This window comes from Schistocerca cancellata, chromosome 1 (assembly GCF_023864275.1).
Source record: "Schistocerca cancellata isolate TAMUIC-IGC-003103 chromosome 1, iqSchCanc2.1, whole genome shotgun sequence".
In the NCBI taxonomy this organism is placed as follows: domain Eukaryota; kingdom Metazoa; phylum Arthropoda; class Insecta; order Orthoptera; family Acrididae; genus Schistocerca; species Schistocerca cancellata.
In genome coordinates this window covers 1091695027-1091718850 of record NC_064626.1, presented here as the reverse complement: position 1 = coordinate 1091718850, position 23824 = coordinate 1091695027, and the positions used below count along the sequence as shown (strand labels likewise).

General features: G+C 39.0%; 1 protein-coding gene across 1 annotated transcript in view; it reads right to left on the bottom strand.

Annotated features, from left to right (window-relative positions):
• Positions 1–23824, bottom strand: part of LOC126091413 (acireductone dioxygenase) — a 74628-nt gene that overhangs the window by 22643 nt on the left and 28161 nt on the right. Inside the window, exon 3 of the mRNA XM_049907060.1 lies at positions 17084–17203. Within this exon, the coding sequence (XP_049763017.1) occupies positions 17084–17203 (120 nt within the window). The remainder of the gene's footprint in view (positions 1–17083; positions 17204–23824) is intronic.

The following is a 23824-nucleotide window of genomic DNA, read 5'->3' as shown; positions in this document are numbered from 1 at the left end:
CTGGCGATTCGTTCTGTTGTGTTGCCATTCATAACAGCATTCCAGGTGGTGATTTCCAACACAATAATGCTCTCCCACATACCGCTGTAACCCCACATGCTCTACAGAGTATCAACATGCTGCCTTGGCCAGCTCAATCACCAGATCTGTCTCCAATCTAACACATATTGGATATCATCGGACGACAACTCCAGCACCATCCACAACCAGTATTAATGGTCCCTGTATTGACCGACCAAGTGTGACGGGCTCGGAACTTCATCCCATAAACTGACATCCAGCACCTGTATAACACAATGCATGCTCACATTCAACATTCTGGCAGTTACACCAGTTATTAATGTACCACCACTTCACATTCGCAATGGCTTTTCTCACACTTACATTACCCTGTGATCTTGCAATATCAACTACTTAAATATGCTACCTAGACAAAATTAAAAAAAAAATTAAAAATATGTTACCTAGACAAAATCAAACAATGGAAACTCCAGATTGGCATATCCACAATTAGGAAAAGCATAGATTGCTACTCACCGTAAAGATGATTCACAGATGCGCGCGCGCGCGCACGCACGCGCGCACGCGCGCACGCACGCACGCACGCACACACACACACACACACACACATACACACACACACACACACACACACACACACACACACACACACAAAAGCTAGCAAGCATACCACATGCACACATGACTGCTACCACAAGATGATCTGACCAGAATGACATTCCTGTCAGAGCTGCTAGTAGTAGCGGTCATGTGAGCATGAGGTGTGCTTGCCTGCTTTTATGTAAGTGTGTGTGTGTGTGTGTGTGTGTGTGTGTGTGTGTGTGTGGGCGCGCGCGCGCATGCGTTTGCTGAAGAAGACATTTTCTGAAAGCTACAATGTACTACAGTCTTTTCACTGTGCCTGTCAGAAACTCAATGGGTCATCTTTACGGTGATTATAGCAATCTATCCTTTTTCTAACAACTTACCAACACAAATGTATTCCCAAAATCAAAATTTCATTACTCTGCATTAATTTTCTCTTGGTGTTGGGATCCCCCCCCCCCTCCAATCAGTGTAGTTTTGGAGTGGAAACAGTACTAAGACATGGGTATGGACCATCACTTGTCATTTTCAATATGACACTCAAAAAGGTAAAGCAGGAATTCAACAAAGGTAACTTTCAAGGCGGTCAAATTAACAATGAAAATATTACCTTTCTACCAAATGAAGATGACATTGCCTTAACAGCATGCACACAAGAAAAATTGAAACAAGTATTCAAATTTTGTAATTAGTGGCATCAGGTTTGGGTTACAAATTAATAGTGAGAAAACAGAGTACATGACCATAGGAAAAAAGTACCATTAACCTCTTAGATACCTAACAGTGAACTGCACCAGGTATAAGCATGTGAAGGAGTTCAAATATCTTTGATCAACTTTTTCTGAAGTAAAATCAAGTAAAGTAGAGACAAAGGCAAGACTAAAGGCAAGAAACAGAATGTTATTACTCTCTAACCCCTTTATTAAAATCTAGAAACATTTTAACAACCAAAATAAGATTCTATAACATTAATGCCAATGGCACTATAAGGCTGTCAAACCAGACGCACTTGAAAACGAGATCTTAACTGACTGCTTACATTTAAGAGGAAGGTCCTCAGGATAACATGAGGGGGCATAAAATATAAACAGGATGATTGTTCCTGAATATCAACAGTTGGTAGGACTGGCCCTACACTTCTGTTATGCTTAGGCAAGACAGTTAGAAGTGAGGAGAGTGTGCTGTTTGATATTTCCCACCGTTTCATCAGTAACGCTCACAATGTCTGAGCAACAGGTGCACTCCTCCATTGTGCCATGCATAATTATCAAATTTCCTGCTCGTGAAGGAGTTACAGTGGCCAAAATTTGCCAAAGATTGACTGCACAATTCGGTGATAAAACATTATCAAGGACACGTGTGTTTGCCTGGCATGAAAAGTTCAAGGAAGGCCAAGAATGTGTGGAAAATCAGCAACACAATTGCCATCCTTCGACCAGCATTACAGACAAAAACATTCGTGCAGTTAAGACATTACTGACTAAGATCGATGGGCGACAGTATCAGAAATTGCACAGAAAGTTGGAATCAGTTATGGGAGCTGTCAAGCAATCATCACAAAACAACATACAGTTCCGTAAAGTGTGTTCCACATAGGGTCCCTTAACTTTTGACCGAAAATCTGCAGTTGAGATGTTTGGAGGTCTGTCAGAGGCTTACAGCAAGGTTTGTGGAAGAAGGTGGTGCCTTTTTGAGTCAGATCATCACCTGCGATGAAACTTGGGTTCACCACTACACTCCAGAATCCAAAAAAGCCAGTAAGGAGTGGCAGAGGAAAGAGGAGGCAGCACCAGTGAAAGCCGAGACTCGACTGTCAGCCGGCAAGGTTCTTTCAATCATTTTTGAGGCATTTTGCTGATTGATTTTTTGCATGAGTAACGCACAATCAATGCTGCTTACTAATGCCGCTGAACAAGGAGCGAGTTCCATATCACTGCAAAAGATGAGACCAATCTATTCGACAGGTCATCCTCCTCCATGACAATGCGCGAGCCCATACTGCAGCTCTACCTGTGTCCAAGCGACAGGAAATGCACTGGACTACACTTGATCATCCTCCTTACAGCCCGGACTTATCGCCCTGAGATTTCGATTTATTCGGACCGTTTACAGAAGCTCTAGGAGGGCGATGATTTGATGATGACGACAGTGTGAAAGACTTCATGCGCAACTGGCTGGTGACAACCTATTTCATTTTATGATGAGGGCCTCAAAAAGCTGCCTGTACACTGGGACAAATGCATTTCCAAAGCCGAAGACTATGTGCAAAAATAAATTATAACTGCCTTGAGTTTTTCAATGAATGAATTTAAATAAAAAATAAAATCCCATTTATATTTGATCTGCCCTTGTATATTGAACGAATCTGTGATCCAACTACTGCAGAACAGAGAAGGCACCACAATAAAGAGCTAGAAGAGCTATACAAGGAACCTAACACCATTGGAGTGACAAAAACCAAAAGACTTCAATGGACTAGACATGTAGTGAAAATGGAAGAATGAGATGGTCCATAACTGCAATGGAGAGATCCCATCAGGCGGCAGACCAGCAGAAAGACAGGAAAAAGATGGATGTTACAAGCAAGAAAGACTTACTGCAGCTGGAAGTCTTGAAGCACTGGAGCCATAGCAGGAGACAAACCTTAACCAAGTCGTCATGTGGTCCTTTGGGCCTGATCACTTGAAGCAAGATCAGTAAGTTACAACAAATATCAGTGTCAGTTCAAGTTTGGAGATGGTTCATGCTTAACATAGCACTATGTTGGCCAGCATTATGGCAGCGCAATATGTAATAATGTGTCTGCCATGTGAAATATTAGCTGTCATCCCTATTTGTAATTTGCATTGAGACCTTATGATAAAATGATTGGTGTATGTTTTGTAATATTTCAATGAAGACATTTCATTCAGACATGTCTAACACTTATTGACTTTGTAAGTAATGCTCCTTAAATTGTGTTTATCAAATGTTATCAGTTATGCCTTGCACTTTGTTACCCATACATTTTATGGGTTTCAGTTTTCACTTTGAACTTGAAAATGATTCCAGAGCCAAAATTGTAAGAGTGAAATACATAAATAAATAATAAAAACAAAGATTATGAGACTTACCAAACAAAAGCGCTGGCAGGTCGATAGACACACAAACATACACACAAAATTCAAGCTTTCGCAACAAATGGTTGCTTCATCAGGAAAGAGGGAAGGAGAGGGAAAGACGAAAGGATGTGGGTTTTAAGGGAGAGGGTAAGGAGTCATTCCAATCCCGGGAGCGGAAAGACTTACCTTAGGGGGAAAAAAGGACAGGTATACACTCGCATACACACACACACACATCCATCCGCATATACACAGACACAAGCAGACATTTTGTTTTTAGATATATTTTTCCCACGTAGAATGTTTCCCTCTATTATATAAATAAATAATAAAACATACAATAAAGTGGTGGCAATGATTTCAATTAAAATTTTTTTAAAGTGTTTACAGATCTGTCACTTATTAATTAGGCTAGGTGGAAGGTCACAGTTTTATTTTTTCTTTAACTATTTTTAACTTTGCACAAGTAACTAAACTAATATGCTAGAGTTACCTACATGTTGTTCTCTAATACCACTGTGAAGCAGAACCTTGTGTGTGTAAAAAACATAATTTGATTTGTTGGATTCAGCATGATAAGTTTTTCTAGGTTTACAACAAATCATTCACTGTGAAATAGTTGTAGGCCAGCACTAGTATATTCAGAGTGAGAAAGGTATGGTCGAGTTTTGTTTTAACTGCTGGTGTAACATGTTCCAGAAAAGCCTTAATATCTGTGCCAGCTCACATACAGAAGTCACAAAATAGGAAAAGGAAGATTATGGCTTAAATTTCCATAGGGGATGTCATTAGGGACTCAGAACAATCTCAGACCAAACAAGGGTGGGAGAGGAAATGAGCTGTGTTCATGGTAACATTGGACAACCTAAATCTGGATGGCCTCATGGGGATGTAAAACACTCTCCTGAATGGGAGAACAATGTGATAACTACTGGAACACTTTGCTCAGTCAGGTAACAAGAACATTCAAAGTTCAATAACTGACCTACTGCAACACTGTGTGTTACACTTCCCATTCAAAGATTAATTTTATTTCAGTGGTTTACCCAGTTACGTACATTTGGAGCACAGCATTGAATGGTAGTGAATAACATTGGTGAGAACCAAAATAGAAGATAATCGAAGCATATGAAATGGGTGCCACAGAAGAATGCTAAAAATTAGACATCAAGGTATAAGCTCCATGGTATTAGAGGGGGCTGTAGAAGGTAAAAACTGTATGGGAAGACAGTTATTTGAATACATCCAACAAATAATTGAGGATGTGGGATCCAAGTGCTACTCTGAGATGAAGAGATTAGTGCAGGAAAGGAATTCATAGCAGGCCTTATCAAACCAGTCAAGACTGATAACTAAAAAATAAAATAAAGATGGGAATGTTCAAATACTCTGACTTTGTTTTCTGTTTTAAAAGTTATACCATTAATGTAGGGTGGTGACATTAATGACAATTTAATTGTCATTCACATAATTTCAAAAGTTCATGAAAATGTTCAATGGGGTAGTTGTACTTAAACTCATTGAATGAACATAATTTATGAGATTACCTTTTGCAGGAACAAAATTGCGGAACAGTTCTTATCAGAAGGGACTCGTCATTCTACTGTAGACTGCCAAGACTACAGTTGCACATACACTAATGAGCTGGATATAAAAACTCTAACTAACTTCCTTTACACTAACTTTAGACAAACTCATAACTGTTTGGCCTCTAGCCAATTATACTAATATAATTTGCATATGTTCACTTTCAGATGTCTTGTGATAAGTCGTCTTACGCAAGCAGCAGTTTTCCACCAAACTCATTTCTTCCATCTTTTTCCCTGTGTAAGAATTTGCAGACATAGAAATCATGCTGTCTACTGTGGGGTTGGTGATCATCCAATTCATATTAGTTCCCCATAAAGTTAGCCATAAAGATGAATACTTTAAGGGCACTCACAGCTGTGAAGCAGAAATTGTCTGGGCTGGACACTGTGATCTATTCTAGTAGAATAATTAAGAGTTGTTCTCCAACTAGAATCAAATTCTGCAAACATATCTATTTCTTAATGGACTTTCAAAGATGTTCACAGTTTACTTGAACCCTGCTGTAACACAAAATCAAGAGAAGCAAGTATGTACTTCTGGTAAAAAATATATTTTAAGGTCCAAAATTATTTAGTTTAATCACCCAACTATGGGCAGGAAAGTCCAAATGTCAGTAACATGAGATTTTTTTGTCTTCTAATCCAGTGCAGCTGTGAGATGGAGTAAGTCACAAAACAAAAGGTGAAGTAGCTTGTGTGGACTATGACAAAAACTTGGATATACATGTGATGTAACTCTGACTTGACAGAAGGTTAGATGCCAGTGGAAATGCAGGTCCACCTAAGGAATGTATAGAATATGCTTCTGTTATAGGTAACTCTGGAGTTATGGATAAACCCCTTGTAGATTAGAAGGCCAATCAGTGAACAACATTTTCACAGAAGACATTCATCCAAAGCTGATTCACTTCAAATGTAGCCACAGAATAAAAAGATGCAATGGTGGCTTTCAATTTTATGATGAAGGAAAGGTTTCTGCTTGTGGAGGGAATCTCATTCACCTTATATATTTTGGGGCACTTTTCAAAGAGAAAAAAATTAATTTCTGAATTGTAACTGAAATAGCATCTTTCTACTATAACCCTCTTTCAACAATAGAAATTTTTTGGCTCCTGCCAGGTTTTTCTGTTAAATCTGTCCTCAGCCTGTAGATTGGTTTGAATGCCAAAGTGCTTTACCAGGCATAGTCTTTTTGGAGATTGTGTGCCAGTGCTTTCCTCTTATCTGCGAGCTGACTTACCAAACCATGATGCAACTTGATATTTTCTGAAGGATGTGAAAGTAGTGCATTTAGCAAAGGTCATGCTGACAATTTTCTGTAATTGCAACAACTCTACTGAGATACTGGAAGGAAAAAAATAGTCCTGTGAATGCAAAATATTATGAACACCTGGGATGCCATGAAATGGAAGACTGTGGGGTAAACTCTCATGGTAAAATGTGTTGGCCCACAAAGAATCCTGATGTGCTTTACAGAAGTTGCTCATGTACCATTCAGGCCTGGCCTGATATTGGATGGCTACTTTCTCTCTGAAAAACTAAAGCAATGGAATCTGAAAGCAAAAGTTGTCACTTTAGTGTTACCATAAATGTACTGCAGAACAAAGGGTACCTACCAAAATACTATGTTGGGGCGACAGCAAAATTGTTTCTGCAGTTTTCAAGATGTACTTTATGAATTTATGGCAAAGTTAGACCACATTATAGTACAGAAATATTGAACATAAGACACTGCATAGCTCATGTGATGCACACCTCTCCTAAACTGATTCCCTATTGTCTGGCGCAACTGAATTCCTAAAAAAAAGTTAAGCCCAAAGTGTATTTAAGTTACCTGACAACTGATCTCTACTGATGCAAGCTCATTAAATTTACAAATCTGTGCACAAATTCATACTCATATGCTGTGGCTTGTCATAGTAATGTGTGTTTTCTTGGGTTTCAACCATAAAAACTGACATCCCACTGCAGAACCTGGAAACTAGGGAAGCCAAGACACTTTACTTTCTTCTGACTATCATCTGGCTGTGCAGCTCATGAGGAATGTTGAGTTGACAACTTGGCTGAATGTGCATAGATAGCAACGACATTAGGTTACTGTGCCTTGGCCACATCAAAGACCAGCTTTCCTAAATCTGTCTCATGTTTGAAGAATGAGTACACTTTAAAAATAAGGTCCCTGGCCTGTTTGTGAAATGTTTGGCACCTCCTAGGTGTTTCAGCCATTATGAGAAAACTTGCAGAGCACACTGAGTACCACAGAATTCAGTCAGTCACAGTTTAGTGCATGTAAAACACAAGAGAACACTCAAATATGATAGAAGTTTACATAGTACCAAATGCGGAAACTGAGTGCAGATAGGCTAGCTGTACAGCTGTCTACTGGGCATTCCCAGCATAGAGACTATATTCACTGATGCAGACTGTAATATCATGTAATCAAAGAATGATGAAACAGGACTCTCAATTTTTACTACAGCACAATCTAAATCATTAAAGCACACAACAAGGAGAAGTATCTGTATGGTGTTATTTGTACAATATCTATCAACAAGCTGAGATGTATTAGTACTGTTACTGACATCTGGGCACAGCAGTTAAGTTCTATGTTCCAAAACAACACAGCATTCCATCCCCATCCTTGTCCAGTTTGCCATGTTCTATCTTCAATAACAACATCAATGGGATGTTAAACTCTTAACTTTCTTCCCCCCACACCATTTTTCTCTGTACAACTTACAGCTCACTCATAAAAAGGTAAAGAAGTCTTTAAACAATGGAAAATCCAGGATGGAATGTGTAGCAACTTTCCTTCTCTGGTATTAAAGCAGTCTTCAATTTGAAAACTGGTAAGAACACCTCAGTGCTTTACTAGGTATGGTCCAACTGAAAGTTGTACGCCCTTGCCTTCTTCTGAACAACAATTTGCATTACCCAGCTAGTTACAGGAAGACCTACAGTTTAAGGTGGACACCAAACCACAGTCAAAATTAGTATCTGTCATATTAACAACTTACTGACAAAGGTGAAATAAATGATAAGTGTCGGAAAAATCCAAGGAAACATTTTTGGTTATTTTTTCAGTTTTTTTATCCCTATCCCACTACTATTTATTTTGGGTTTCTCAAGTTCTAAGGGGTTATGTGAATAAAGTATTCATAAAATGAGTAGCACTGCAATTCACAGAATTCTGATCTAAAGACTCTACAGGCATTTCTGTCCAGTGTAAAAGGAGTGTGCATAAAGTTCTTAAATTTATGAGGGGAGGTCCACAGCAGTGGAATCGACATTTGATAGAATCTATGGAATGATGAAGGTTAAAGTCCAGGGAATTACAGCCTGCCACAATTTACTCAGGTGGGCCCTTGTTTGCAAGTAATTGTCAAGAAAAAATTTTGGAATATTGCATGATACTCTATTCACTTAAAAATGGTAACAGTTTAGAGACTGGTTACACGGCATAATAGTTATGGTACTCACATGCAAAAATTATTGATTGAACTCTCATCAGGCATACTATTTTTTTTTTATTTTTAAATCTTTATCAAAATGACTTTGATCACTATTTTTATTCAATTAATTGGCTTATACACAATGTCTTATTTGTATTCCTCTAACACATCATTTTAATTCCTTCAGTTGCTCTTATTTTTTCTTCGTATCATTCTTTTTTCACTTGGCATCTTTGTGCATGTGAATCCAATTATCTTCTTTTATCTATTGTAGGGTTTAAATGTTTGAAAATGCCAATCTGTCAGTTAATAAAACAAAAGATGAAATAATCTATTTATATTGACTGTGCAATGATGTCAAGACTGTATTTTTCACTACAAGATGTACATCTTTCTGGATGTCAGTCATACAAACATATTGAAACATAAAATCTAAGGTACTCCAAAAAAATAATGTGAATGATGATTTAAACTAAAGCAAGGATTGTATGTAAAATGAAATTCAAGTCAATAAGAAATACAAATATTGAATGCAATAACATGGATGAAAATGTCAGATGACAAAACAGAAGCAATTAAATTCAAGTTAATACATAACAGTAATCAAAATCACATGAATAAGGATACCAAGTGGAAAATGACAGACAGGAAGAAAAATGAGAGCAAATGATGTGTGTCATATGATGACTAATTTGATGTGATAAATGAACAGAAGAAATTACATTTAAACCAATTAATTAAATTTTCAATAAAGATTTAAAAATTAAAAAAAAATTCAAAGTACCTGACGAGATTAGAACCAATACCTTTTGTATATGAGATCAGTACCTTAATCATTACGCTGTGAAAGCTGCCTGTCAATTGTTACCATTTTTAAGTCTACAGAGCATCACATAAAATTCTGGATTTTTTTCATCAATAACTTGCAAATGAGGGTATACTGGGTGAGATTCTTGGACCTTAGCCAACATCACCATATACAGTTCTTCAAAAAATTGATCCCACTTCTGGGGACCTTACCTTGTTAGATCTAAACACTTGAAGTTTGCCAGTAAAATTTTTTAGTTTTCTGGGACTCTTTTAAAATGGAACCTGAAGAACAGTGCACACCTTTCTGCATAATAGTTATGGAAGTATTATCCAAATGCAAATTGTTTTTCTGATTAAGTGTCAAGTGTTTGATGACTGGCTGTTCCCATCCCTTTTGAATAAGCCCATATTATTAACAGCAACTTTGATGACAGAGTATATGTTGCAGAGTTATAATTCTGAGAGTATTGACCAATTGCCTGTGGCACCTTTCACTTCACAACACACCACTCTGATTCAAATATCTTTTTTGTCTGATGTTATCGGAGGAAATCCTTCTGCTTATTATTTCCTAAATATGAAATGAACAATTACTGAACCTTTTTCATAATTCCTTAATGTTGAAATATTCAAATGTTTTTGTTAAATCCCAGACAATACTTACTGTCCTCACCTAATATTGGTAGCCCAGCAAGTATATCACACAAATATATATATTGCATTTTCTGTTGGCAAACTGCAGGTTTGGCAACATATTATCTAAATTGTGATAAGTTTCTAATTTCTTATGTGCTCCATTGTCAAGAATATTTAAATAATAATAATAATAATAATAATATTGGTGTAGCCGTCTACACCGTCCCATTTTTCTTAAAAAAAAAAATGGATTTACTAATAAGAATTTAACCCACTTGGAAAGTGACTGCACCTGAAAAATACACCATACGGGTGACAGTGCAATACTAAGTGGCGCATGGTCTACACAAGTATACTTGATATTTCATGTAAATCTATTCTTCAGTGATAAAATAACCAATTCAGTTTCCTCCTTGTATATTTCTTGTATCCACATGTGAGGTAATTTTCTCTGAAGACTATCTTTTTGCAAATTTGCATATCACCATAAATTTTATTCAACAGTTCACAAAAAACACTTGTTAAATATTTTGCACAGCTCAGATGAATCAGTAACAGTTTCATTATCCCACACAAGAGATTTAATCTTCAGCTCTGACCATACAACTTTAATTTTGTTCTAAGAGTTACCTAATGTGTTTCTTTAGTCTGTATGATTTCAAATCTTCAACCTTTGTAAGATTACTAGCAGCAAAATTCTGTAGCTGGGCTATAACTGTCCTTCATATTATGATACAACTCCACTTACTCCTACATGATACTCTACTGCCATTAGTTATCTAGAATCTTTGCTTATTAGAATTTCTTTGCTGATTGCAATTTTGTTAATGGAACAGAACTGTCAATGAAACAGATGGAGGTCATCGTCATACCTATGCTGAAAAGTTTAAATCTAGTCTCCCACAGACATTCCCAGCTTTTCCTGTTATAATATCTGCCCTTACAGTGGTCCCTAGTAGCTGGGTTGGACTGTGAAATAGTCTGGATAAAGCTGCCAATCAGACAAGGAGTGACCATTGTATTAGGATGTTTTTATAGACCACCAGCATCCACAACAAACGTTGCAGAACGTTTCAGGGAAAGTCTTGAGTACTTAGGAAAGAAATATCCAAATTATCCATTAGTTATAGGTGGAGACTTAATCTGCCGTCCATGGACTGGGAAAATAACACGTTTATCACAGGGGGCAGAAGCAAAGAGTCATGTGAAGTTATTCTAGGAGCACTCTCAACATACAATCTTGAGCAATTGGTTAGAAAACTAACTCAAGATGGGAACATATTAGATATCTTGGTGACAAACAGACCTGATCTTTTTGAGGAAGTTAATCTAGAAGAAGGTATTGGGGACCATAATGTCGTTGTGGCTTCTATGTCAGTGGAAGTTGCAAAAAAACCAAAGAAATGGCATAGAGTTTTCTCGTTTGGGAAAGCAAATATAAGTGTCATTAATGAATATCTTCATTGTCAGCTCCAAGCATTCACTGCGGGACACAAAGATATTGAGCATCTTTGGTCAGAATTTAAAGGTATTGTCCACCACATACTAGAGAAATATGTGCCTAGCAAAAATATAGAGGAGGGAAAGGCTTCACCTTGGTTCAACAAACATGTTAGGAAGTTGCTAAGAAAGCAGAGAATTTTGCACAATCATTTTAAACATAGTCACTGCCCCACTGACAAACAGAAATTATGCGAAATGAAAGCAGCTACCAAAAGGTCAATTAGAGATTCTTTTAACGAATTTGAAAGCAATATTTTATCTGCAGATTCTAAAAATAATCGCGAAAAATTTTGGTCGTACATAAAATCTCTGAACGCTACAAATAATTCAATACCTTCTCTTGCTGACAGTACGGGTAATATACTGGATGATGATAAACAGAAGGCTGAAATTCTAAACCTAGCTTTCGAAAACACGTTTATGCTAGAGGACTGCAGCACCATTCTCCCTTCCAATTATCAAACAATCGCAAGGATGGCTAACATAGTGTTTAGTGTGTCTGGGATTGTAAAACAGTTAAGACCCTTAGACGCCAGGAAGGCATCTGGCTCAGATGGTATTCCTGTAAGATTTGATGTTGACTATGCTACAAATGCAGCACCATTCTTATCCATCATCTATCAGAGATCATTAGAACAGCAGAAAGTTCTACGACACAGGAAGAAGGCCCGGGTCATAGCAATCTATAAAAAGGGTAGAAAATTGGATGCACATAATTACCAGCCAATTTCACTGACGTCGATTTGTTGTAGAACCATGGAACATATTTTGTGTTCAGACATAATGACCTTTCTAGACTCTGAGAAGCTCACCTGCAGCAACCAGGAAACAGTGGTCACACAAGACACAGCTGGTCCTCTTTGTGTTTGATATACAACAGGCTCTAGATACCGGCTCCCAGGTTGATGCCATATTCCTTGACTTTCGAAAGGTGTTCGACTCAGTTCCACACTGTTGCTTCTTCCAAAAAGTGCATGCTTAGTGTCTATCCAATGACATATGTGGTTGGATAAAAAGTTTTCTAACAGACAGAGAGCAATCTGTCGTCCTGAATGGGGGAGAGTTCAATAGAAACAGGCATAACGTTAGGTGTGCCCCACTGCAGCGTAATAGGTCCCCTGCTTTTCACGATTTACATAAATGCTCTGGTTGATGGAGTTGACAGCGGCATTAGACTGTTTGCCGATGATGCTGTAGTCTACAGGAGGCTAGTATCACACGAAAGTTGTGAAAAATCAATGAGGATTTGCAGAAAATAAATGTGTGGGGTGTAATGACTGGCAGTTATCTCTCAATATTAGTAAATGTAACCTACTGCGCCCCCCCCCCCCCCTCCCCATGAACCATGGACCTTCCCGTTGGTGGGGAGGCTTGTGTGCCTCAACGATACAGATAGCCGTACCATAGGTGCAACCACAACAGAGGGGTATCTGTTGAGAGGCCAGAGAAACACGTGGTTCCTGAAGAGGGGCAGCAGCCTTTTCAGTAGTTGCAGGGGCAACTGTCTGGATGATTGACTGATCTGGATGATTGACTGTATGATTAAATGATGATGGCGTCCTCTTGGGTAAAATATTCCAGAGCTAAAATAGTCCCCCATTCGGATCTCCAGGCGGGGACTAATCAGGAGGACGTCATTATCAGGAGAAAGAAAACTGGCGTTCTATGGATCGGAGCGTGGAATGTCAGATCCCTTAATCGGGCAGGTAGGTTAGAAAATTTAAAAAGGGAAATGGATAGGTTAAAGTTACATATAGTGGGAATTAGTGAAGTTCGATGGCAGGAGGAACAAGACTTTTGGTCAGGTGAATACAGGGTTATAAATACAAAATCAAATAGGGGTAATGCAGGAGTGGGTTTAATAATGAATAAAAAATAGGTGTACGGGTAAGCTACTACAAAGCATTATTGTGGCCATGATAGACACTAAGCCCACACGTACTACAGTAGTACAAGTTTATATACCAACTAGCTCTGCAGATGATGAAGAAATTGATGAAATGTATGATGAGATAAAAGAAATTATTCAGGTAGAGAAGGGAGACGAAAATTTAATAGTCATGGGGGACTGGAATTCGAGTGTAGGAAAAGGGAGAGAAGGAAACGTAGTAGGTGAATATGGATTGGGGCTAAGAAATGAAAGAGGAAGCCGCCTGGTAGAATTTTGCACAGAGCACAACTTAATCATAGCTAATACTTGATTTAAGAATCATAACAGAAGGTTGTATACATGGAAGAACCCTGGAGATACTAAAAGGTATCAGATAGATTATATAATGCTAAGACAGAGATTTAGGAACCAGGTTTTAAATTGTAAGACATTTCCAGGGGCAGAAGTGGACTCTGACCACAATCTATTGGTTATGAACTGTAGATTAAAACTGAAGAAACTGCAAAAAGGTGGGAATTTAAGGAGATGGGACCTGGATAAACTGACTAAACCAGAGGTTGTACAGTTTCAGGGAGAGCATAAAGGAACAACTGACAGGAATGGGGGAAAGAAATACAGTAGAGGAAGAATGGGTAGCTTTGAGGGATGAAGTAGTGAAGGCAGCAGAGGATCAAATAGGTAAAAAGATGAGGGCTAGTAGAAACCCTTGGGTAACAGAAGAAATATTGAATTTAATTGATGAAAGGAGAAAATATAAAAATGCAGTAAATGAAGCAGGCAAAAAGGAATACAAACGTCTCAAAAATGATATCGACAGGAAGTGCAAAATGGCTAAGCAGGGATGGCTAGAGGACAAATTTAAGGGTGTAGAGGCTTATCTCACTAGGGGTAAGATAGATACTGCCGATAGGAAAATTAAAGAGACCTTTGGAGAAAGGAGAACCACTTGCATGAATATCAAGAGCTCTGATGGAAACCCAGTTCTAAGCAAAGAAGGGAAAGCAGAAAGGTGGAAGGAGTATATAGGGGGCCTATACAAGGGCGATGTACTTGAGGACAATATTATAGAAATGGAAAAGGATGTAGATGAAGATGAAATGGGAGATATGATATTGCGTGAAGAGTTTGACAGAGCACTGAAAGACCTAAGTCGAAACAAGGCCCCCGGAGTAGACAACATTCCATTAGAACTACTGATAGCCTTGGGAGAGCCAGTCCTAACAAAACTCTACCATCTGGTGAGCAAGATGTATGAGACAGGCGAAATACCCTCAGACTTCAAGAAGAATATAATAATTCCAAACCCAAAGAAAGCAGGTGTTGACAGATGTGAAACTTACCGAACTATCAGTTTAATAAGCCACAGCTGCAAAACACTAACGCGAATTCTTTACAGACAAATGGAAAAACTGATAGAAGCCGACCTCGGGGAAGATCAGTTTGGATTCCGTAGAAATGTTGAACACATGAGGCAATACTGACCCTACAACTTATCTTTGAAGAAAGATTAAGGAAAGGCAAACCTACATTTCTAGCATTTGTAGACTTAGAGAAAGCTTTTGACAATGTTGACTGGAATCCTCTCTTTCAAATTCTGAAGGTGGCAGGGGTAAAATACAGAGAGTGAAAGGCTATTTACAATTTGTACAGAAACCAGATGGCAGTTATAAGAGTCGAGGGACATGAAAGGGAAGCAGTGGTTGGGAAAGGAGTGAGACAGGGTTGTAGCCTATCCCCGATGTTATTCAATCTGTATATTGAGCAAGCAATAAAGGAAACAAAAGAAAAGTTCAGAGTAGGTATTAAAATCCATGGAGAAGAAATAAAAACTTTGAGGTTCACCGATTACATTGTAATTCTGTTAGAGACAGCAAAGGACTTGGAAGAGCAGTTGAACGGAATGAACAGTGTCTTGAAAGGAGGGTATAAGATGAACATCAACAAAAGCAAAACAAGGATAATGGAATGTAGTCGCATTATGTCGGGTGGTGCTGAGGGAATTAGATTAGGAAATGACACACTTAAAGTAGTAAAGGAGTTTTGCTATTTGGGGAGCAAAATAACTGATGATGGTCGAAGTAGAGAGGATATAAAATGGAGACTGGCAATGGCAAGGAAAGCGTTTCTTAAGAAGAGAAATTTGTTAACATCAAGTATTGATTTAAGTGTCAGGAAGTCGTTTCTGAAAGTATTTGTATGGAGCGTAGCCATGTATGGAAGTGAAACGTGGACGATAAATAGCTTAGACAAGAAGAGAATAGAAGCTTTCGAAATGTGGTGCTACAGAAGAATGCTGAAGATCAGATGGGTTGATCACATAACTAATGAGGAGGTATTGAATAGAATTGGGGAGAAGAGGAGCTTGTGGCACAACTTGACTAGAAGAAGGGATCGGTTGGTAGGACATGTTCTGAGACATCGAGGGATCACCAATTTAGTATTGGAGGGCAGCTTGGAGGGTAAAAATCGTAGAGGGAGACCAAGAGATGAATACACTAAACAGATTCAGAAGGATGTAGGTTGCAGTAGGTACTGGGAGATGAAGAAGCTTGCACAGGATAGAGTAGCATGGAGAGCTGCATCAAACCTGTCTCAGGACTGAAGACCACAACAACAACAACAAAAACAACAACCTACTGCGTATAACAAAGCAAAAATCCCTATTAATGTACGAGTACAAAATAAATGCCCAGTCTTTGGAAGTGGTAACATCTGTCAAGTAACTGGGTGTGACTATTCAAAATGATCTGAAATGGAACGATCAGATTACACAAGTAATGGGTAAGGCGAATTGTAGAATGCAGTTTATTGGTAGAATCCTGAAGCGAAGCAGTCCTTCAACAAGGGAAATTGCTTAAAATACTTTAGTTCATCCAGTCTTAGAGTATTGTTCATCTGTATGGGACCCTTATCAGTTGGGTCTGATTCATGAGATTGAGAAGATACAAAGAAGAGCAGCAAGATTCGTGACTGGTACATTAAGCCATCGTGAGAGTGTTACAAATCTCAGACAGTTTGAAATGGGACACACTTGCAGATAGACGATGTGCTGAACAGAAGGGGCTGCTCACTAAATTCCAAAATCTGATCTTCGCCGAGGATGTAGCGCATATATTATTACCATCAACTTCCATAACGTGCAATGATCATCATTCAAAGATAAGGGAAATTAGAGCTCATACTGAGGTGTTCAAGCAGTTCTTTTTCCCTCGCGCGATCCGCGAGTGGAACATTTTGCTACACACCGCTTGGTGGCTAGCAGAGTAGATATGTAGATGTAGATGTAGCTGTAGCTTTGCAGTCAGCGAGTAAAAATGAAGATAGTTTCCTCCAGCTTTTTATTCTTTCCTGTCACTCATACTTGTATTTTTTCATAGTAGTGTATCAGAATTGTAAAAAGTATTCTATATATCCAACTTCAATAAAGTTCTTAACTTTCAAGATAAAAACATTAATTAATAATTATTTCAGTAGAAGTGAAAAGTATCTTATTACCTTTTCTTCATAGTTTGGTAAACAGTCCTTTGAACAAGTGATTTCATCTTCGTATGTGTATCCACGCTTTTTCTTGATTTTTTCAAGTTCTCCATCTTCTATAAATGTTTTAGGATTCAACTGAAATAATGATAAAGCTCATATTAATTTTGTTTATGCACATTACATTATAACAATCACAATAAAACACATAACACATTGACTGTAAATTATATGTGAGTTAAAGAAATGAAAATGTGTGACAATAAAATAGCAAAAAATGCAGTATGGGGTGCAGAAGAAACAAGTTAACAAATCAGATTTCTCCAGACTATTGTCCCATTCTGTTTCTTGCATTACGAACCAAAATAGCTGCCACAGAAACATATGAAATATAGCACTAAAGAACAAGCAAAGATATTGCTGATGAGAAGACAGCATAAAATCCAACAGTGCCAATTATGCACACAGACAGTCTTCTATAAAGCAGAAGTTGGGAGTGATTAATTTCTTCTTGTTGATTAACACTGTGATATGAAAATTGTGTGTTACAGATTAAAAAAAAAAAAAGTCAGAGAATGCCGGAGGAATGGAATAAAGATAAAATATTACATATGGATAAAAAAAGGAAGAGAAACTGTTATCAAAAAGGAACTGAGAGTGCCAACACGAAGACCGAAATGTTTGTTCCAAGTAAACCCATACAAACGCTACAAACTTTGTGTTTAATCTGGGACATTAAATCACAAATACATTTATTTATTGTAGATCACTTTATGAGGGTCACTCTAGAAGTAAAGAATGTTTGTTTCTACAGATATTTTTATTTAAAAATATAAAAAAAAACTTATTTCACAATATTTTGATATCTTAACTATTTGTTTATGCAGTAGCCATTTAAATTTATACATTTGTTGTAGCTCTCTCCATGAGCTTTCCTATGCCTTCTACATACTCAAGTTACCGCGAAGTTACTGAACCACTCACCAACATCCTTTTTCAGTTCGTTGTCATTCCCAATGTGCTTTCCACCCAAAAAGTACTTCAATTTTGGAAGAAAGATGCTAATCACTTGGTGACAATTCTGTCCAAAAATATTCCCCTTTAACTGCCAAAGCAAATCTTCCTTCAATGTAACAGAATGTGGATGAGCATTATCGTGAAGATGGGCAATGCCAGTAGACAACAATCCACAACATTCATTTTCAATGGCATGGAATAGTCGCTGAAGGATATGACTATAGGCTCTGCGTTTATTGTTTCTTCTCTAGGCATGAAGTTGGCGATTAAGACACTCTTTCAATCCCAAAACACAGTGTTCGTAACCATTTCAGTGCACAGAACTAGTTTGGCCTTTTTTAGTTTTGTTGAGGATCATGGATAGTCATTCCAACGACATGTATTTTATTTCTGGAATTTTATATTAAATCCAGGGCTTTTCACCAGAAACAATGTGGCTTAAAAACACCTCACTATTCCTGTTGTAGTGAGTGAGGAAAGCCAGTAAAGCTTCCATTATTATTTGTTTAAATTGGCACACACTTTTCTATAGCCCAGATCACCACTAACAATTTGATAAAGAACTGATTGTGCAATTTCAGGAAGCACAACTCTGTCCACCAGTAGTGAAACATCTACCCCGTTAATTTTTACCTCAATCCTTGATTTGAGTTTGTCAATCACAACTGAAGGTTGATCTCGTCGTGTTTCTTCATGAATATTCTTCATTCATCTCGCAGTAAACATGATGCACCAGTCTCGAACCGAAGCTTCATTTATCAAATTTCCATAAACATAAATTTCGATAGGGTCTACTTCTTTACATTCACAAACTATGTTACACTACGAAGATTCCACTTGGTGGGATCATTAATTTTGACACAAATTTTAAAATTGCACAAACAAACAGTAAACTCCTGCTCACTGTAAACACCATACAGGTATCAATGATTGGCACAGCAGGAATTCTGACACTCACCAAAATGACCCTAATACATGAAACCTCATAACCCATCAACCAAAACTGCAATCATACAAAAACGAAAAATGAACTGCATTTGTCGCTATTATTGAAAAAAAATTAATTTCCATGTATTTGTGAAAATGCCTTTAAAATTATGATACAGCCTTATAGAGAAATATACATAATGTACAATGTATAAGTACAGTATCTCAGACAGTTCCTGTACACTGGGTGCAGCTGCTTCACCTGTCTACAACACGATTCTGTAAACTTCTCTAAGGCAACACCTCTTCATAGCTCTATAGATGACTATTGTTTTCACCTACAGCGATTTGCGCTGAGCAACTGAAAGCTGCCAAAAGTTCTACCCAGTGTTCAGAATTTCGTTAAGTTGACTCAACTTTAGGAGTGTCTTAGTAGTAAACAACAGATTTATTAAAACTCATGCATGATTTGGCATTTTTTCATGCATCCCAGAGTTTACGACATCATGTCTCCTGATCTATGATAGGTACATGGTTCTTACCCCCATGGTGATTGTTTCTTGACATTAACAGACAGGTGTAACAAGTTTGGCTAAAATTGGTCCAGTGGTTTAGGAGGGAGCTGTGGAAAAACACACAGTGCTGCCCGGGTATGTATTTATTCCAATCTTCTACTCATCCATCTCCTACCTCCCCCCTTCTCTGTCTATCTCCTCCTTCACCCCCTCTCTGTCCATGTCCTCCACCACCACACTATACCTCCACCTGCCCCTCCCATTGTCCATCTCCTCCCCCCCCCCCCCCCACCTGTCCATGTGTTCCTCGCCCCTCTGTCCATGTCCATCTCCTCCTCCTCCTCCTCCTCCTCCTCCTCCCTCTGTCCATCTCCTCTACCCTCCTCTTACTGTTCAATCTCCACTGCCCTCTTTTCTGTTCATTCTTCCGGCTCCTTTCCCAGAGCGGAAAGGGAAGACACATCCATATTCCTTGGTACGGAGTTCATAGATACAGCAATGGCGTAACTGAAATGTAGTGTAGAATAGAAAGACTATCAATGCTGACAATATGAACAGGAAACAAATGTATAGAATAGTAAATGAAAATGTACCTACTAATGACAAGTACAGCAAAGAAAAGAGAGTAATAGGCAGTTTCTGGGAAGAGCTATATGATGCGCTGAAACGCATACCACATAGACAAGTCAAGATATTTGTAAGTGCTTATTATATACAGACTAGAAGGGAGAATCAATATATGGAAACAGTACATGAACACTCAGTGCATAACAGGACAAACAAATAGGAAGAAAGGTTAACTGAACTGTGTCGAGAACACAAAAGAAGATGATGACAATACACTTCAGGGCCAAACTGTGTAAGAAAGATATGAGCAATCCATGCACCCGTCTTCCAGACAGACCATATAGTATTCAGTCTGATCAAAGAGATCAGGAAGAATACAATATTAGAATCACATCACTACCTTAGAGAAGTCAAGAGCCATCAGATTCCAAACAGGCCACAGACGAATATAGCAACTGGAGAAACATGAAAACAAACACAGACAAATTAAAATGCAATCAAGCTGCATATGAGAAAGGAGTTGAAACATACAGTGAATGGGTCAACATGAAGCTGAAAACTGGAAAGTAGGCAGAACTATAGGGAAAGGAAGGAAAGAAAAACGAGCATTGGTGGTGAGATAAGAATTGTCAGGAAGTGGCAAAGGACTGCAGGAAAGCCTGAATTGACTGGAGTAATGAGAAGGACCAGGAAAAATGGGAGGTTTTCCTCAGAACAATAAGATGAACCAGAAGACAAAGGATGAAGCAGGAACGGGATGAGACTGAGAACAACTTAAGGAAAACCAACAGTATATCCAATTTTGGGAAAGGCAAAATGAGTTGACTGGCTACAGGGGCAAAGAACAGTTTATTAGAGATAAGAAAAAGAAACTGACTGTTAGAGTGAAGGGTAAGTGTAAAATACTTGCAGATCACTTTCATGAACTGCTGAATTGTGAACCACCTGAAGCCAAGTAGGAACAGAGGAACAGAGAGGAGTCACGCCTTCCAACCAGGGATGATGTCAAAAAGGCCAAAACTTATCTAAAGAATAAAAATGCAATTGGAGAATCAGCCAAGATGATAAAGTGGGGAGGCAACAAAGTGATAGACAACATGACCAAGGTTACCTGCCAAATTTGCAGACAAATGTTACCAGAAGGATGGAAGAATGTGATCATAATGCCAATAGGTAAGAAGGGTGCAAGAGGGATACAAACAACTACAGCGGAATATCACTGTCACAATTCTTCCTGAAAAGATCAGAAAAACAGACGGAAACTGGGATTTAGAAAAGGAGGAGGATGCACAGAGCATATTTACCCTGAAACAACTGTTGGAACATAAGACTTTAAAGAACAAAAAGATGGTAGTAACCTTCACGGACTTCATGAAGGCTCTTGGAAGGATATTGGAGAACAGAGGACTAGATGCCACTATACGAGAACTAATAATGGAAATTCTGACAGTCACAAAGGCAAGGGTGAGATTCAGAAGAGCACTATCAGAAAAAGTTTGAGATCAAGACCTGTGTCAACAGGTAGATGGATGAAACTTCCTGGCAGATTAAAACTATGTGCAGGACTAAGACTCAAACTAGGGGCTCTCGCCTTTCACAGGCATGTGCACTATCGACTGAGCTACCCAAGCCCGACTCATGACCTATCCTCATAGCTTTACTTCTGCCACTACCTCATCTCCTATCATCCAAATCTCACAGTGCAGTGATATGAAACTTCCTGGCAGATTAAAATTGTGTGCAGGACTGAAATGCAAACGTGAGACTGTGCCTTTTGTGGGCAAGTGCTCTATGGACTAAGCTACCCAAGTGCAACTCACAACCTGTCCTCCAGCAAAGGAGAACTTCTGTGAAGTTTGGAAGGTAGGAAATGAGGTATTGCTGGAAGTAAAGCTGTATGGACAGACCATGAGTCATGCTTGGATAGATCAGTCAGTAGAGCACTTGCCCATGAAGGGCAAAGGCCCCGAGTTCAAGTCTCGCTACTGCACACAGTTTTAATCTTCCATGAAGTTTCATATCAGTGCATATTCACTACAGATCAAAAATTTCATGGGTTATTACCAAATTTGTTCAACATAACACTGCACAACTCGATAACCTATGCAAATTAGCCAGAAGGGTCGGAGTGAGGATCACATATAAGACAAGTATCTAATAGCAATGAGGATTGGAGAATCCTCAAAGACACTGGGCAAAAGGTGAAGAAACAAGAGTATTGAAGCTGAACTAGAGAGGATGGAAAAGGTGAAGCCAGCTTTCTGTATAACCAAATATGTATGCAATGTAAAGAATGTACCTACGAGGCAGTCATGAGTAATGCACTACTGTAAGTGGCCAAGCCAAAACATTAGGTTGGTTTCATGATTAAAGCGACCAAAATAATAATGGACCATCAGTCCCTGTTACCTGGAACAGATACCAAAGAATGGTCTAGTGTATGAAACTCAAAAAAAGAAAACACCAAGATCTACCAAAGGTCAACAAAGCCTAGAGAAAGGAACAAGGAAGAAGAAAAGGGGGAAAAGGAACAATTGCGGGTGAGGTGCCCCACTCAGGGAACAGCCAGAGGCCCTCCAAGGCAGAAAGGGCCATGGGGGTTGTACCCCTGCAACTTATCAGAAGCACTCCATCCAACAATACCTAGAAAGGACTAGCAACATGGACAGGGTGAGAGAAGCACAGGAAAACAGGAAGAGCACCAAGTCAAACAGAACACACATGAAAGGGGGAGAAGGGCAAAAGAGCAGGAAAGGTGTGGGTTGGGGCAGACTACCAAGCCCAGACAGCCCCTGCCCATTTGGGGCCGAGGAGACAAAAGGGTATCCTGCCAACCCTCCAATGGGGTGACAAGACTGAGGTGCCCTCCTTAGAGAGAGTGGCGGAAGTCTCTTCATGAATAAAATACAAAACCAGGTCAGCTGCTGAGGCATCATCCACTAAAACCAGTGTCAGCTTGTCAGGAACATTAAGAGCCCGCTCGCTGCAGGGTGGCTGAGTTAGGACAGTCCAGCAAAATATAGACCTTTGTTAAATGAGCACCACAATGACAATGGGGCAGATCCTTGTGACTGAGGAGATGACCATGAGACAGCCAAGTAAGCCAAGTATGGCCAATGATGAGCTGGCAAAGGACAATGGAATAATTGTGAGAGGCCCACATAGAGAACCTCCACAGATTTGTTGTCTCCTTTATCTGCCATAGTTTGTTCATCAAAGTTAGGGTGTGCCATTCCAAGTCATTAGAACTTGACAGTGTAATACCAATTGAAGGTCTGATTCTGGAACACCAATCTTAAGAGGCAGCTTGCTGGTAGCCTGTTTGGCCACATGTCAGCAAGGCTCCAGGATCCCAACATGATCAGGGTTCCGGACAAAAACCACTTAGTGCCTACATTGTTCAAGGGCAAAATGGACTCCTGGATAGTTAAGAGCAAGGGGTGGTGAGGACAACAATGGTCAAGCGCTAGTAAACTACTCAGAGTCAATACAGATGAGGAAAGCTTCACTGGTACAGAATGGGATATGCTCAAGAGCACAAAAGATGGCTACCAACTCCACAGTGAAAACACTGTAGCTATCCAGCAAGATGCAGAGTTCTTTACATCCCATGTGAATATAAGCAAAGCCAACATTATCAGCAACCATCAAGCCATCAGTATAGACTACTTCTGAACCCCAAAACATCCTGAGAATGGAGAAGAATGAGCGACAGAGGGCCTCAGGATGAGAG